Source organism: Pseudorasbora parva, chromosome 4, assembly GCF_024679245.1.
Source record: "Pseudorasbora parva isolate DD20220531a chromosome 4, ASM2467924v1, whole genome shotgun sequence".
Taxonomy (NCBI): Eukaryota; Metazoa; Chordata; class Actinopteri; order Cypriniformes; family Gobionidae; genus Pseudorasbora; species Pseudorasbora parva.
In genome coordinates, this window is record NC_090175.1 from 9,724,330 (window position 1) to 9,742,390 (window position 18,061).

Here is an 18,061-nt window from a genome sequence, read left to right on the forward strand (position 1 = left end):
ATAGTACGGAAAAAATAATACAGACCAGCGGGTATTTGGCTACCATATTCCTTAAAATATCTTCTTTTGTGTTCAGCAGACGAACAAGTTGAGGGTGACAAAGAATGACAGAACATTTTTGAAACATATTATGAAAGGCCAAATAGCCCAAAACCCCCAAATTGACCAGTGCTTAAGCCTGTAGTGTCTTGCCTTAGGAGATTTCTAGTGTGAAGTGTGTGTCTTCTGGAACGTGCACTGCATGAAAGTTTATTCGTGCTTATTGTGACTTTAGGGATCTGACGGTTTGTGCTGGAAGGATCTGTTGAGGATCAAGAGCCCCCATAAGCTGCTTTACGCTTTAGAGATCATAGAAGCCCTCGGCAAACCCAACCGCAGGATTCACCGCGAGTCTACGGTACACACACACAACATCTCCTTCACACGTGCAGGTCTGTGAATCAAATATTCTCATGTACTTTCTCTTAAGACGTGTGTGTGTGTGTGTGTGTATTTCAGGGCAGTTACAGTGATCTGTATCCTGACTCTGATGACTCCAGTGAGGAACAGATTGAGAACAGCAAGAACACCTGGAGCTGCAAGGTTCAAACGCCTCTTCTCACACTTACACTGAACATTATGTGTTGTTATTGTTCCTTGACTTATGAAATAGACACTTAGTTGAGCTCCAAATGTAGTAAAAAGGTTATGCCAGTTGTAACTGTACAGCTTAATCTTCCAGTCCTTGTGCTGTTATTTATGAATCTGTATGGTGTGTGTGTGTGTGTGTTTGAGCTGGACATCTCTGAATGACACACTCCTTTTGTGTCTCTCTTGTAGTTTGTGTCGTCTGGAGGCCTTCAGCTTCTGCTGGACATTTTTAACAGTGCAATTTTAGAGCCGAAGGAACAAGAATCCTGGACGGTGGTGAGTGTCAAGAACATGTCTGTGGCAAAAGGACGCAATAAAAAAAGAAGCATTTTTATTGAGGTTTTTGGCATTATGATATGATTTGTAATAAACTATCATTACTATAAAATGAAAAATGTTATACTGTAACGCAAAACAAATATATATTTTGTTACTTGATATGATTTTTTTTTGTAATTCGTACAATTAAAATATAGATAATTCTTGAATTTAATTTAAAAAATATATTCAGGATAATAATGAGGATAATAATGAGAATATATATTTATTTAATTATTATTAAATTTATTTTGGCATTAAAAAAAGAGTTCTTTGCGGAGAAGTGCATAATTGTTATAAAATAAATGTGTTCATATCATAAATATTCAAAAAAATATTTTTGTTTTCTAAAAATGCATTATACATTTTTATTTTTGTTTTTTTGGGCTACATGTGCATAACTGTCTTAAAGATCATTTATAAAATGTTACTGGCCATATTTCTTATATCAGAAGTTTTTTGTTTTTCTTCTAAAAATTAGAAATTATTTATTTTTTCATTATTATTTTTTTAATGAGTATTTTGTTAAGCATAACCGTTTTAAAGATCTTACGGGTATAACATTTGCTCGTATCAAAAAGATTTGTTTTGTTTTGGTCTTTTCATATGACTTTGAGGTAAAATAAGGCCAGGACATTTTCTTTGTGCGATTTGCCCAGTTCTGCCGTTGAACGTACATCTATGAATATCATCATCTCTCCTCTGCAGTGGTTGTTGGACTGTCTGGCGTGTCTGCTGAAGCTCATTTGTCAGTTTGCGGTGGATCCGGCCGATCTGGACCTGGCCTATCATGATGTTTTTGCCTGGTCCGGTCTCACGGACACTCAGAGAAAGAGGGCGTGGCCAGGGAAGTCCCGCAAAACCACCGGGGATCATGGGAAGGGCCTGCATATACCTCGTCTTACAGAGGTGTGAACCTGCTTCTAAATCCTCTTTACTCTGTGTATGTGTGTGTTTTTGCAGTCACTAATTTTAAGATATTGTCCTACTCTGTCAGGTTTTTCTAAGTCTTGTTCAAGGCACCAACCTCATCCAGCGGCTCATCAACGTGGCCTACACATACGACAATCTGGCCCACAGGTGAACAGCATGCGAATGCACACAATTATAAGTGATTGAGAATAACTTTGGCATTTTGCTAGGATAACAAACTGATACTCTAAGCTTAAAAATACACAGTGCACAGAAACTGTGTAAAAAAATGTTTTTTAAATTACTCAGAACTCTTTTTAGTGATGCTTATCAGTATAAAAATGATGTATATGTTATGCACATATAATATAAAAAGCGTTGTTTAAATCATATTATAATAATAAAAGTAACATTTATAAATAATTACATATAATATAATGTGTGTGTGTGTATTTCCTGTCTGTTTTTTACCTTCTGTCTTCTGATGGTCCTGCAGGGTTCTGAAGGCCCAATCAGACCACAGATCCAGACACGAGGGTAAGCACATCATTGGTTGTATATCTTTTGTAGGTTTGTAATTTTCTCTTCTCATGGCTGATTGCTGGTGATGTGTTTGTTTAGTGACCCATTACTCCATGTGGCTGCTGGTGAGCTGGGCACACTGCTGTTCTCTGGTGAAGTCCAGCCTGGCTGACAGCGAACACCTCCACGACTGGCTCAAGAAGCTCACGCTGCTCATACCTGAGGTAAACCAACGAGTGTGATAAGGATTTTAATCTTCTCCTGTTGCAATTAAGGTCATTTAGGTAGGGAACCAACCAAATCAAAGTTATTCACACCAGTCAATAAATTTAAGTTCCAAACTACATATCAAAATAATTTGCAATATATTCTGAAAATGTAATGCCTTGTAATTTTATATTTATGCATTTGGCTTTTACAAATGGAAGCCCATTTCCGCCACTAGATAAAAAATAAAGAGTAATTGCGACATTTTATCTCACAATTATATGAGTTATAAAGTAAAAATTCAGACTTTTTTGAAGAAAAAAAATTCTCACAATTGTGAGCTTTAAAGTCAGCGTTATAAAGTCAGAATTCTGACTTTATGTCTCCCAATTATGACTTCATAACACTGAATTCTGACTTTATGTCTCCCAATTATGACTTTATAACACTGAATTCTGACTTTATGTCTCCCAATTATGACTTCATAACACTGAATTCTGACTTTATTTCTCCCAATTATGACTTCATAACACTGAATTCTGACTTTATGTCTCCCAATTATGACTTCATAACACTGAATTCTGACTTTATGTCTCCCAATTATGACTTTATAACACTGAATTCTGACTTTATGTCTCCCAATTATGACTTTATAACACTGAATTCTGACTTTATTTCTCCCAATTATGACTTTATAACACTGAATTCTGACTTTATGTCTCCCAATTATGACTTTATAACACTGAATTCTGACTTTATGTCTCCCAATTATGACTTCATAACACTGAATTCTGACTTTATTTCTCCCAATTATGACTTTATAACACTGAATTCTGACTTTATGTCTCCCAATTATGACTTTATAACACTGAATTCTGACTTTATGTCTCCCAATTATGACTTTATAACACTGAATTCTGACTTTATTTCTCCCAATTATGACTTCATAACACTGAATTCTGACTTTATGTCTCCCAATTATGACTTCATAACACTGAATTCTGACTTTATTTCTCCCAATTATGACTTTATAACACTGAATTCTGACTTTATGTCTCCCAATTATGACTTTATAACACTGAATTCTGACTTTATTTCTCCCAATTATGACTTCATAACACTGAATTCTGACTTTATGTCTCCCAATTATGACTTCATAACACTGAATTCTGACTTTATTTCTCCCAATTATGACTTTATAACACTGAATTCTGACTTTATGTCTCCCAATTATGACTTTATAACACTGAATTCTGACTTTATTTCTCCCAATTATGACTTTATAACACTGAATTCTGACTTTATGTCTCCCAATTATGACTTTATAACACTGAATTCTGACTTTATTTCTCCCAATTATGACTTCATAACACTGAATTCTGACTTTATGTCTCCCAATTATGACTTCATAACACTGAATTCTGACTTTATTTCTCCCAATTATGACTTTATAACACTGAATTCTGACTTTATGTCTCCCAATTATGACTTTATAACACTGAATTCTGACTTTATTTCTCCCAATTATGACTTTATAACACTGAATTCTGACTTTATGTCTCCCAATTATGACTTTATAACACTGAATTCTGACTTTATTTCTCCCAATTATGACTTTATAACACTGAATTCTGACTTTATGTCTCCCAATTATGACTTTATAACACTGAATTCTGACTTTATTTCTCCCAATTATGACTTCATAACACTGAATTCTGACTTTATGTCTCCCAATTATGACTTCATAACACTGAATTCTGACTTTATGTCTCCCAATTATGACTTCATAACACTGAATTCTGACTTTATTTCTCCCAATTATGACTTCATAACACTGAATTCTGACTTTATGTCTCCCAATTATGACTTCATAACACTGAATTCTGACTTTATGTCTCCCAATTATGACTTCATAACACTGAATTCTGACTTTATTTCTCCCAATTATGACTTTATAACACTGAATTCTGACTTTATGTCTCCCAATTATGACTTTATAACACTGAATTCTGACTTTATTTCTCCCAATTATGACTTTATAACACTGAATTCTGACTTTATGTCTCCCAATTATGACTTTATAACACTGAATTCTGACTTTATTTCTCCCAATTATGACTTTATAACACTGAATTCTGACTTTATTTCTCCCAATTATGACTTTATAACACTGAATTCTGACTTTATGTCTCCCAATTATGACTTTATAACACTGAATTCTGACTTTATTTCTCCCAATTATGACTTTATAACACTGAATTCTGACTTTATGTCTCCCAATTATGACTTTATAACACTGAATTCTGACTTTATGTCTCCCAATTATGACTTCATAACACTGAATTCTGACTTTATGTCTCCCAATTATGACTTCATAACACTGAATTCTGACTTTATGTCTCCCAATTATGACTTCATTACACTGAATTCTGACTTTATGTCTCCCAATTATGACTTCATAACACTGAATTCTGACTTTATGTCTCCCAATTATGACTTTATAACACTGAATTCTGACTTTATGTCTCCCAATTATGACTTTATAACACTGAATTCTGACTTAATTTCTCCCAATTATGACTTTATAACACTGAATTCTGACTTTATGTCTCCCAATTATGACTTCATAACACTGAATTCTGACTTTATGTCTCCCAATTATGACTTCATAACACTGAATTCTGACTTTATGTCTCCCAATTATGACTTTATAACACTGAATTCTGACTTTATGTCTCCCAATTATGACTTTATAACACTGAATTCTGACTTTATGTCTCCCAATTATGACTTCATAACACTGAATTCTGACTTTATGTCTCCCAATTATGACTTTATAACACTGAATTCTGACTTTATGTCTCCCAATTATGACTTCATAACACTGAATTCTGACTTTATGTCTCCCAATTATGACTTTATAACACTGAATTCTGACTTTATGTCTCCCAATTATGACTTCATAACACTGAATTCTGACTTTATGTCTCCCAATTATGACTTTATAACACTGAATTCTGACTTTATGTCTCCCAATTATGACTTTATAACACTGAATTCTGACTTTATGTCTCCCAATTATGACTTTATAACACTGAATTCTGACTTAATTTCTCCCAATTATGACTTTATAACACTGAATTCTGACTTTATGTCTCCCAATTATGACTTCATAACACTGAATTCTGACTTTATGTCTCCCAATTATGACTTTATAACACTGAATTCTGACTTTGTCTCCCAATTATGACTTTATAACACTGAATTCTGACTTTATGTCTCCCAATTATGACTTCATAACACTGAATTCTGACTTTATGTCTCCCAATTATGACTTTATAACACTGAATTCTGACTTTGTCTCCCAATTATGACTTCATAACACTGAATTCTGACTTTATGTCTCCCAATTATGACTTCATAACACTGAATTCTGACTTTATGTCTCCCAATTATGACTTCATAACACTGAATTCTGACTTTATGTCTCCCAATTATGACTTTATAACACTGAATTCTGACTTTATGTCTCCCAATTATGACTTCATAACACTGAATTCTGACTTTATTTCTCCCAATTATGACTTTATAACACTGAATTCTGACTTTATGTCTCCCAATTATGACTTTATAACACTGAATTCTGACTTAATTTCTCCCAATTATGACTTTATAACACTGAATTCTGACTTAATTTCTCCCAATTATGACTTTATAACACTGAATTCTGACTTAATTTCTCCCAATTATGACTTTATAACACTGAATTCTGACTTAATTTCTCCCAATTATGACTTTATAACACTGAATTCTGACTTAATTTCTCCCAATTATGACTTTATAACACTGAATTCTGACTTTTTAACTCGCAGTTGTGAGAAAAAAAAGTCAGAATTGTGACTTTATATCACGCAATTGTGAGTTTATATCTCAGAACTCTTGACTTTACAACTTGCAATTGTGAGGAAAAAAAGTCAGAATTCAGAGATAAAAAGTCGCAATTACTCTTACCATTTTTTTTCTTTAGTGGCGGAAACGGGCTTCCATAGTTACTGCAACATACAAAATGTTCATGCATTTATTTTATCCCTGGGAATTAAACACATGACCATGATTTTGCTCATGATTTTGGATCCCAATCTCTACTGTTTGTGCCTTTCCTCTGCTACTGTTGTAATTAAGGTCATGTGGGTGGGAAAAATTATATTTAACTAATCAAATCATAGCTTTTCAGCACAGTCAAAGAAAGCAAGTTTTGATACATCCCTTAAAATAATTTATAATACGAAAGTTATGAATGCCATTTATGAATGCTATTTTTATGCATTTGATAGATTAAGGCGACTTAGATTGCATTTAAGTTAAACATGATTTCTGAGTTCATGCATTCCCTGGGAGTCGAACCCATGACCGTTGCGTTGCGATCGTCATGCTGTAGTGTGTGATCTCCAGGAAAGCGTCTGTGCTGAGCGATCTGTGTTGTGTCTGCAGACGGCGGTGCGTCAGGAGGCTTGCAGTGGTTTGTATAAGCTGTCTCTGTCGGGTCTGGAGGGAGGAGAATCCATCAACAGATCCTTCCTGCTTCTCGCCGCGTCCACACTGCTCAAGTTCCTGCCAGATGCACAGGCTCTTAAACCCCTCAGAGTCAGTACACACACATATTCAAACACTTTATGTGCCAGTGCTAATTATCTTAAAGGTGGGGTAAGTCCTTTCTGGTAACCGTTGTTGATATTTCAAATCACCAAAATAAACACACCCCTACCCCCAAAAGGGTCTCGGCCCTATTGTGATAGCTCCGCCCCACACATACGTAACCCAGGCAAAGACTATGGCAGAATATGTGTTACTAATCCAGGTCAAATATTCAATGAAAAAGTGAATATCCATCACAAAAACACAAACCGTTCTCATGAAGAACTCAATAGTAGACGAACACGACAGTCCAACTAAAGACATATTACAATTATGACCGAATAAGGGTTATATAGATCATGAAAAGAGGAAGTAAAACATATATTAGGAGTATAGTAGCTTACTTGTCGGAGACATTGTGTGAGCTGACGCTTTAAACAGACAGTGAGGAGATTTAGATGCTCATACAGTGTGGAAGTGAACGGGTCTTTATCATCGCTGAAGCGAGCCATAATACGATCGCAAATGGACAAACAAGTGAACATGACACACGAGCATATTCCAGCAAAAGCAGCTAATGTCCGTTTTGTATGTCGTGTGTTTTGAATAATGAGGTGCACTGAGCGCTCTCTTCTCATCATCATTATTAGACACGCCCCTTACCTGCTGATTGCTACAAGTTTGTTATTCCACTCGGCCCGAGTCCGTTTTGTAAAACGGTTTGGAAATGACTCTTACCCCACCTTTAAATGGCTATGCCTTTTATTTTTGTATTATCAGTTTTAATTTTAGTTAAATTGTTGAAAATTTTATTATGTGCTTTTTTTTTTTTTATTATTATTTTTTTATATTTCTAAATAGTTTTATTTTAGTTTTAGCAATTTAGTTAGTTAATAATTAGAGCACTTCAACTTGCAACACATTTTTTTTTGTTTAGTTTAAGATCTCTATAGAATCTTGTCCACCATTTTTTTCTAAAGACACAATTATCTTTATGTTGTTTTGGGAACCATATTTCCATAAAAATTTTATTTCACTAAAATGAAGTGACATCGCCATCTTCTGGCCTGGCATGCAGTGTTTTAATCTCACGCGCGGATCCGTATGAATGGGGAGATTTGACTGCATTGTCTATTATATGCGAAGCTTTTCAAAAACGCAAAATTTTTCCCATTTTTAGTACGTTGTTGTGTAAACGTACCCTAAGATTTAGTTAACGATAACACAGGTGCTAACTTTGTTATTTAGCCATTTCATTTTGGGGTGCTCTATTCCTTTAATTGAGTGTGATTGTTTTGGTGCAGGTGGAGGATTTTGAAGAGGAGGCCATGTTTCGCACCGGCTGTAAGGAATACTTCTGGCTGCTCTGTAAACTCATCGACAACATCCACGTGAAAGACGCCAGTCAGACCACCCTACTGGACCTGGACGCCCTGGCCCGACACCTCGCCGACTGCATCCGCAGGTCAAACACGCTCCTCCTGCTTCCATTACTAGATTAGTTTCAGTCTAAATGCATCATTTACCCCTCTAAAGTAACAACCTCAAGCAAACAAATGACACCCGTCAGACCTTCGTTCATCTTCAGACACAGATGAAGATATTAGTGTTGAAATCCGATGGCTCAGAAAGGCCTTCATTGACACCAATGTCATTTCCTCTCTCAAGACCCATAAAGGCAATAAAGACGTCGTTACGAAGCCCATCTCACTACAGCACCTCTACAATCATTTTATGAAGCCACAAGAATAGTTTTTGTATGCAAAAAAAACCTAAATAGCGACTTTTATAGCGATTGTCGATTTCAAAACAAAGATTCAATGCGTTATGAATCAGTGAATCGATTCATGATTCGGATCGTCAAAGCCACGTGATTTCAGCAGTTTGATACGCGATCCGAATCATGAATCGATTCCCTGATTCATAACTGTTCGAAACTTTTTCATCTATCACTGTAAGTCGTTATTTAGGGTTTTTTCCCACATAAAATCTATTCTCTCTCTTCATAAATGATAGTAGAGCCGCTTTAGTGAGATGGGCTTTGTATCGACGTCTTTAGTGCCTTTATGGGTCTTGAGAGAGGAAATGACATTGGTGTCAATGAAGGCCTTTCTGAGCCATCGGATTTCAACACTAATATCTTCATCTGTGTCTGAAGATGAACGGAGGTCTGACGGGTGTCCAACGACATGAGGGAGAGGAATTAATGGCAGAATTTTCATTTTTTGGGTGAACTAACCCTTAAAATCAAGCAGAATTAATAGTAATTAAGCAAAAATGATCGTTTATGTGTATTTGATAGTTTTGTAGATCATGTTGTTGTTTTTCAACGTGCAGTCGGGAGATTTTGGACCAGCAGGACGGAGCAATCGAGGACGACGGTCTGACGGGGCTCCTGCGTTTGGCCACCAGCGTCCTGAAGCACAAGCCTCCATTTAAGTTCTCACGGGAGGGTCAGGAGTTCCTCAGGGACACGTATGACCTGCTGTTCCTGCTGCCCAGCCTGAAGGACCGACAGCAGCCCAAATGCAAGAGTCCCGCGGCCCGCGCCGCCGCCTACGACCTGCTGGTGGAGGTGGTCAAGGGGTCGGTGGAGAACTACAGGCTGCTGCACAACTGGGTCATGTCGCAGCACATGCAGGGTGAGCTTTCTCTCGTTTGACTTGTGTTGGTTGAAATTAAGGGATTTTTTTACATTTTATTTTTAATTGTACCCCATATTTTGATTTAGACAAATGAATTTAATTCAATTCACATTTATTTATATAGCGCTTTTCACAATTGATATAATTTCTGAAAAGCTTTATAAAAAATGCATGTGTCTACATTACAACTTAGAGTGATCTGTTATCAGAAGAGACTGTTATGGATTACAGAAATGTACAAATCACAGTTATCCTATCATTTATTAGACAACATTAGAGACAACTAATACAAATTTTTGTATTTACTATGTTTTTAAGCTCTCATAAGCATAAAAAAAATGCAAGAAGTGGACATGAAACATTAAATAAATTTTACTTTATATACTTCTTTAAACTACTTTGATGGAGACTTGGATGCTCAATTAATGAAATAATTTTTTAATAGAAAGCCTCATTGTTTTAAACGATTTCATTTGTGAACGATATGAAAAGGAAAGTTTGTGTCATGCCATCGGTGTTGTTTTGCTGTTTCAGCGTCTCACGCTCCTTATAAGTGGGATTACTGGCCCCATGATGACGTCAGAGCCGAGTGTCGTTTCGTGGGATTGACTAACCTGGGTGCCACGTGTTACCTGGCCTCCACCATCCAACAGCTCTACATGATCCCAGAGGCCAGACAGGCCGTCTTCACTGCAAAAGTGAGTTTATCAAATTATGAATTCTTGCATCAATTGCATCCATAAACTGCCCATGATTATGCAAATGCACATCAATTGTACACTGTGCACATCAAACACATGAAGGTGTGTTTGTTTCTTTAGTAGAACACAAATGAATTTTTTTGACACGAATGAATTCACAAATAAATAAACTCCAACCGTTGCTCGTATAATGGGGTTTAATTCTAATTAGACCCCATTGACATGCATTATACGAGCAACGGTTGAGTTAAAAATCTTCATTTGTGTTCTACTGAAGAAACAAACACACCTACATGTTGGATGCCCAGGGGGTAAGCAGATAAACATCACATTTTCATTTTTGGGTGAACTAACCCTTTAAGATATTTGTGCCTTGTAGTGATACTTGTGTGTTTGTGTTTGTTTATTTGCAGTATTCAGAGGACATCAAGCATAAGACAACATTGCTGGAGCTACAGAAGATGTTCACTTATCTCATGGTACGTGACACTCTTATTATCACATAATCTAATCTGACCTGTAGATGCGATGGCATTTCACTGTTTCTGCATGTGCAGGAGAGCGAGAGGAAAGCGTACAACCCTCGTCCCTTCTGTAAGACCTACACGATGGACAAACAGCCTCTGAACACAGGAGAGCAGAAGGACATGACCGAATTCTTCACGGACCTCATCACCAAGATCGAGGAGATGTCTCAGGACCTGGTACGATATCTGTCTGTGTGATTGCTATTTTATATTTAGTCCGAGAGCGTATGCAAGTGTATGCACACTATACTGTCCATGTCCAGTAAGGGAATAAAAACATCATCAGAGTAGTCCATATGGGACATCAGTGGGTTAATCAGAGTCTCTTGAAGCATCGAAAATACATTTTGGTCCAAAAATAATTGAAAACAAACCCGGAAGAGAAGACAATGCTGAATAAAATCGTAGTTTTTGTTATTTTCGGACCAAAATGTATTTTCGATGCTTCAAGAGACTCTGATTAACCCACTGATGTCTCATATGGACTACTCTGATGATGTTTTTATTCCCTTTCTGGACATGGACAGTATAGTGTGCATACACTTGCATACACTCTCGGACTAAATATAAAATATCTTAAACTGTGTGTGAAGATGAACGGAGGTCTTAGGGGTGTGGAACGACATAAGGGAGAGTCATTAATGACATCAATTTAGTTTTTGGGTGATCTAACCCTTTAAAGTCGGCATGAAACTGAAGTTGAGATGGACTTTTGTTTCTTATATATTTGAGTGAAATTGCTTCTCGAACAAGAGCAAATGTAGGGTGGGGCTTGGTTTTGTGCACTGGGAACTGATTGGATGGTTGTGGTTTGTTATTGGTGGATCTCATGTGAGTGACAGGTTATTGCCCCGCCCTCACCATTATCCATTTTGATTTCATGCTGACTTTAAGAACCGTTTAGACCAGAGGTCACTAATAGGCGGACCGCGGTCCGGATCCGGACCCAGCCGCCGTTCTGTCCGGACCCCGACCAATAACCCATAAATTATTGAAAATTATTTACTTTTGACGGAGCATTTCTAATTTAATCCGCACAGTTTTTCTAGCATCTATGGAACTGGTTTAGCGCAATAGACCAATAGCATGCGTTGTAAATCATGTCACGTGATGCTACTCGAGTCAGACAGCGAGAGATGCACACACACACACACACACACACACACACACACACACACATGCACAGGGAGAGAGGAGACGAAAGAGAGACAACGTTTCAAATGGCGTGCTCTAAAAAAAGAAAAGTGAACAGCGAAAAAAGAGCTTTTAATCAAGAATGGACAGATTCTTACATGTTCATTCTTCCCACGGGCAGTTCCAAACCGGTATCATATGTTCAGAGACTGTCGCGATTATTAAAAGCGGCAATGTGAAGCGCCACTAGCACAAATCTTTGGACCAAACATACCCACTTAAATCCGCACTGAGGGCACAGAAAATAAACTTTCTAAAAGCCCAATATGATCGATCCAGCAGAATCCTACCACATTCATTCACTGCCCAACAACGTGCTAACGAATGTTCCCTTAAAGTTGCTTGGATTTTGGGCAAACATAAAAAAAACATTTACTGATGGAGGGGTTGTCAAGGAGTGGATGAGTGCGGTAGCTGAAACCTTATTTGAGGGAAAACAAAAAGAAGACGTGTGTAAAAATCAAGCAAATATGAAAAGAGAAGGAGAAAGAGAAAAGGAGGTGTTAAAGCTGTTCAATTGTTAATGTGTTGAAATTGTTTATTTTAAAATGTGTTTAAACTTAAGATGTGAAAGGGAGTTAACTAAAAAGTAAAAGGGAAACTCAATCTATACCTTTTATTACATTTTTCTAAAATTAAGCTCTTTATTTTGAGATGCACTCTGTTGTGTTTTATTTATTTATAATTTATTTTTAAATGCAGCCTTATTTATTTAAATTGATAATTTATTATTAGAGAACTTATTATTTAAGTTGCATTATTTATATATTAATTAGTTGCAGAGCTCTAATGGCTGTGTGTTTGTCGTTTCAGAAAAACACAGTCAAAACACTGTTTGGAGGTGTCATCACCAACAATGTGGTTTCACTGGTAAGATTGAGCTGTTTGAATGTTTTAACTCTTATATGTATGTCTTTTCTGAAAGAGCGAGGTCATGAATGTGATATGTAAGTGTTTCTATTTGTGTGTGACTGCATTTACACATTTGAATAAAATTGTTGATGTGTTTGTGTGTAGGACTGTGATCATGTGAGTCAGACGGCTGAGGAGTTTTACACAGTGAGATGCCAGGTGGCCGATATGAAGAACATCTATGTGAGTGTTTCTCATTCACGCACTCGCGCACACACACACACACACACACACACACACACACACACACACACACACACACACACACACACACGGTAGTGTTCTCAAAAGTACTGACTGCGATACCAAATCGGTGCTGAAATTTAATTTAAATGTGAAGCTTTGAGCACTGAATCGTAAACACCTCTGACTGGCCATTGTGCTCACGCGCTCATCAATATGTCCGTGATTGGCTACTACGATCAGCGCTTCACAAACAGATTGTAAAAATACATCAATGACGCTTTTCACAGAGCGCTTGAACAGATACACTCAGAACGTTTGAATGCAAGTCTATCAGCCTACCGGTCCGCTGGTTGACGCCTGCTTGTGCTTTCAAAACACTTTCATACACTTCCGTGTTCTTTCAAACTGCTGCCGTGCACTGATCATTGTAGCCAATCACAGGCACATCTGATGAGCATAATGACCAGTCAGAGGCGTTTACGATTACAGCTCAACAGCACTCGAAGCGTCACATGTTTAACATTTCAGTACCGTTTTGGTGTCGTGGTCTGTACTTTTGACAACACTAACACAGTGTGTACAGGTCATTTAAAAACAGACTTCAAAGGCTTCACTACTATTCTGCTCTAACTAAATGAGTTTATAAAAATGAACAACGGTAGAGGCCGTGCCGCGGTGGGCAAGTGATCAGTGATCCAGTAGCGGTGGCTTTGGGAGTGGCCTTGTAGGGCAGCCAAGCAATGAATTCTGGGAGTTGTTGTCTTTCATCCCCATGAGACAAAAATAAATGTTCTGTCTTTTCTCAGTCTAGAAGGCACCAAATTCAAATATAATTTCATATTTCTTCTACATTCATGACCCAGTTTAAATCCTTAAATATTTGACTACTGAGACTCGAGTGGCATTTGTCCCCCATAATAGAGCTGAACTATTGAGCTTGATAAGAAAATGAGTGTAAAATAAAAAAAAATCTGGAAAAGACTGTAAAAGAAACTTATTTCATGGGAGAAAGATGAAACCATTATTGTTTTTTTATAGCATAAAATATGCTGGGTTGAACGATGTAAGTGCAGGGAAGGATGGTAAATTCAGAAAAAATTGCTTTAAAAAAATCGAAAATAGTAGAACTAAGGTAATTACGTTTATTTATGTTTTATTTATTATTTATATTATGTATTTATTTTATTTTTATTAGAAAAAAATCTAAATAAGATAATTTTGTACATTTTCCAGAGATAGATAGATAGATAGATAGATAGATAGATAGATAGATAGATAGATAGATAGATAGATAGATAGATAGATAGCTAGATAGATAGATAGATAGATAGATAGATAGATAGATAGATAGATAGATATAGATAGATAGATAGATAGATAGATAGATAGATAGATAGATAGATAGATAGATAGATAGATAGATAGATAGATAGCTAGCTAGCTAGATAGCTAGCTAGCTAGATAGCTAGCTAGCTAGATAGCTAGCTAGCTAGCTCTGGAAAAAATTAAGAGACCCCTTAACATTGAAAATCTATTGTTTTTTATTTAACATATCTTACCCAGTTTTATCTGGCAAGTGACTAATTAATTCAAATGTGAACTTAATTATTCTGCCGGTTATTTCAGTAGAAGCTTAATTGAGAAACACATCACAGAGATAGTCATTTCAGGTCCTTTATATTCCCCTGATTGTCAGTTTCATCACGTGTGTCTGTGTTTCAGGAGTCTCTGGATGAGGTGACCATTAAGGACACTCTGGAGGGGGATAACATGTACACCTGCTCTCAGTGCGGGAAGAAAGTGCGCGCTGAGAAACGGTACAGTTCCTCTCCTGGCCCAGGTCTTCCTCTGAGAGCTGAAATCTGTCACCGCCCCTGAATATGTCATGATTGTCTCTTTCTGTCCCTCAGGGCGTGTTTTAAGAAGCTCCCGCGGATCTTGAGCTTTAACACCATGCGCTACACGTTCAACATGGTGACCATGATGAAGGAAAAAGTCAACACACACTTTTCTTTCCCGCTGCGGCTCGACATGACGCCGTACACCGAGGACTTCCTCATGGCCAAGGGAGACCGGAAGGAAGGTCGGACGATTATGTTGCTGGAATACGCAGATTTTAAGTTTTGTTGGTCTTCTCCATCAGCTAATCGTGATCTCGTTTGCAGGTTTCCGTGACGACAGTGATGCGAAAGCGGCGGAGAGTTACGAGTATGACCTCATCGGTGTGACGGTGCACACGGGCACGGCAGACGGCGGCCATTATTACAGCTTCATCAGGGACATTGTCAACCCACACGCTTACCGCAATAACAAATGGTGATTATTATTTGTTAATATGTTTGTCATTACTAATACTGCTAATACTATTATTACTATTTGTCATTCCTCATTGATTGGATTTATCATTACTATTATTATTAATATTGCTGTTACTATTACTATCGCTGTTGTCACCTTCCTCATGCTCCATTTTATTTTTATTTTTTTCTTCTCTTTCTAATATCTATTATTAGATAATTATCTATTATTGTTATCTTTATCATTACCATTGTCATTCAAATTATTATTATTTTTTATTGTTTTCCTCTTTGAGATATAGACAGACAGACAGACAGATAGAGAGATAGATAGACAGACAGACAGACAGACAGACAGATAGAGAGACAGATAGATAGACAGACAGACAGACAGATAGAGAGATAGATAGATAGACAGACAGACAGATAGAGAGATAGATAGATAGACAGACAGACAGACAAATAGATAGAGAGATGGATAGATAGATAGACAGACAGACAGACAGACAGATAGAGAGATAGACAGACAGACAGACAGACAGACAGACAGACAGACAGATAGATAGATAGATAGATAGATAGATAGATAGATAGATAGATAGATAGATAGATAGATAGATAGATAGATAGACAGACAGACAGACAGACAGACAGACAGACAGACAGACAGATAGACATGGACAGACAGATAGAGAGATTGATAGACAGACAGACAGACAGATAGAGAGCTAGATAGACAGACAGATAGACAGATAGACAGATAGATAGATAGATAGATAGATAGATAGATAGATAGATAGATAGATAGATAGATAGATAGATAGATAGACAGACAGACAGACAGACAGAGAGATAGATAGATAGATAGATAGATAGACAGACAGACAGAGAGACAGACAGACAGACAGAGAGACAGAGAGACAGACAGATAGATAGATAGATAGATAGATAGATAGATAGATAGATAGATAGATAGATAGATAGATAGACACAGACAGATAGATAGATAGACAGACAGACAGATAGATAGATAGACAGACAGACAGACAGACAGACAGACAGACAGACAGACAGACAGACAGATAGACATTTATTTTGGTTGTCTGTTGTACTTCCCCACATGCTCCCTTATTCATATATTTCCAGTTACACACACACACACACACACACACACACACACACACACACACACACACAAATCGTACTGGCTTTTATGTGTTTCGTTGGTGTTTGTATTTGAATTTTGCATCTAAATTCTCTTTTGTAAATAATGTACTAGTCTATTCACTTACCAATAAGTCAGCATATTTCCAGTTACAGCTTCTGAATTATTGTAATTGCAATAGTTGGTTATTGGTAATTGATCTTTAGATGCATTTGATGTCATGTATTTTGAAGTGATAAGGTCATTTCCTGTTGTAGGTACCTGTTTAACGACGCAGAGGTGAAGCCGTTTGATTCGGCCCAGCTGGCCTCAGAGTGTTTTGGTGGAGAGATGACAGTATGTATTGTGATATTTTTTCCTACCAGTTCAAGTCATCCTATATGGTTCTGGGATAAAGTTATATAAATAATGCAATCGAGTTAATGTGGTTTTAATTCAGAAATGCTTGTCACATTTCAGACGAAAACATACGACTCTGTCACAGACAAGTTCATGGATTTCTCCTTTGAGAAGGTTGGTTTATTAATGATAATAATAACAACAATAATAATATTACATTACATTTTTATTTATTTTTATATAATTTATAATTATTCAACTAATACAATGTGTTTGCTGTTTTTTATATAGTATTTTATTTATTAACTAGGGATTATCATGATACATTGTTATTTTATAAATTAATTCTGATTATTAAAGTAATAAATAATACATCTATATATTATTGTTGTATTTATTAATTATAGATTATTTAATATATTAATAATACATTATCTTTATATTCTGATTATTAAAGTAATAAATAGTACATCTATATATTGTTTTATTTATTAATTAAACGTTGTTATATATATTAATCATACATTGTCTTTATACTCAGTTTATGAAAGTAATAAATAATACATTTTTGCTGTTGTTTATAGTATTTGATGTATTAATTAGTGATTATCATAATATATTGTTATTGTTTTATATATTCTAATGTTATTTATATTTTAATTACTGAATATAATACATTATATATGATTATTACTTTATATATTAATTTATACATTGTTGTTTATTTTAATTATTATTTTTGAATATTTATGTTATGTTTTATATATTAAATATAATTATTAAATTAATGATAGATCGTAGTTGTTGTGCATTATTTTAGATATTAACTAGCTATTATCATAATTAATACACTGTTTATATGCTATTTTAT

The 18,061-nt window shown here is 36.0% G+C and overlaps 1 protein-coding gene across 1 annotated transcript in view; it reads left to right on the forward strand.

Annotated features, from left to right (window-relative positions):
- The window catches only part of usp34 (ubiquitin specific peptidase 34), a 78,577-nt gene that overhangs the window by 41,485 nt on the left and 19,031 nt on the right, over positions 1–18,061 (forward strand). Inside the window, exons 30-49 of the mRNA XM_067440823.1 lie at positions 275–397; positions 499–582; positions 820–906; positions 1,657–1,857; positions 1,946–2,028; positions 2,357–2,397; positions 2,482–2,606; positions 7,081–7,233; positions 8,529–8,689; positions 9,562–9,866; positions 10,404–10,567; positions 10,984–11,049; positions 11,128–11,274; positions 13,105–13,161; positions 13,309–13,386; positions 15,112–15,206; positions 15,300–15,472; positions 15,555–15,705; positions 17,109–17,187; positions 17,311–17,364. Of these exons, the coding sequence (XP_067296924.1) occupies positions 275–397; positions 499–582; positions 820–906; positions 1,657–1,857; positions 1,946–2,028; positions 2,357–2,397; positions 2,482–2,606; positions 7,081–7,233; positions 8,529–8,689; positions 9,562–9,866; positions 10,404–10,567; positions 10,984–11,049; positions 11,128–11,274; positions 13,105–13,161; positions 13,309–13,386; positions 15,112–15,206; positions 15,300–15,472; positions 15,555–15,705; positions 17,109–17,187; positions 17,311–17,364 (2,427 nt within the window). The remainder of the gene's footprint in view (positions 1–274; positions 398–498; positions 583–819; positions 907–1,656; positions 1,858–1,945; positions 2,029–2,356; positions 2,398–2,481; positions 2,607–7,080; positions 7,234–8,528; positions 8,690–9,561; positions 9,867–10,403; positions 10,568–10,983; positions 11,050–11,127; positions 11,275–13,104; positions 13,162–13,308; positions 13,387–15,111; positions 15,207–15,299; positions 15,473–15,554; positions 15,706–17,108; positions 17,188–17,310; positions 17,365–18,061) is intronic.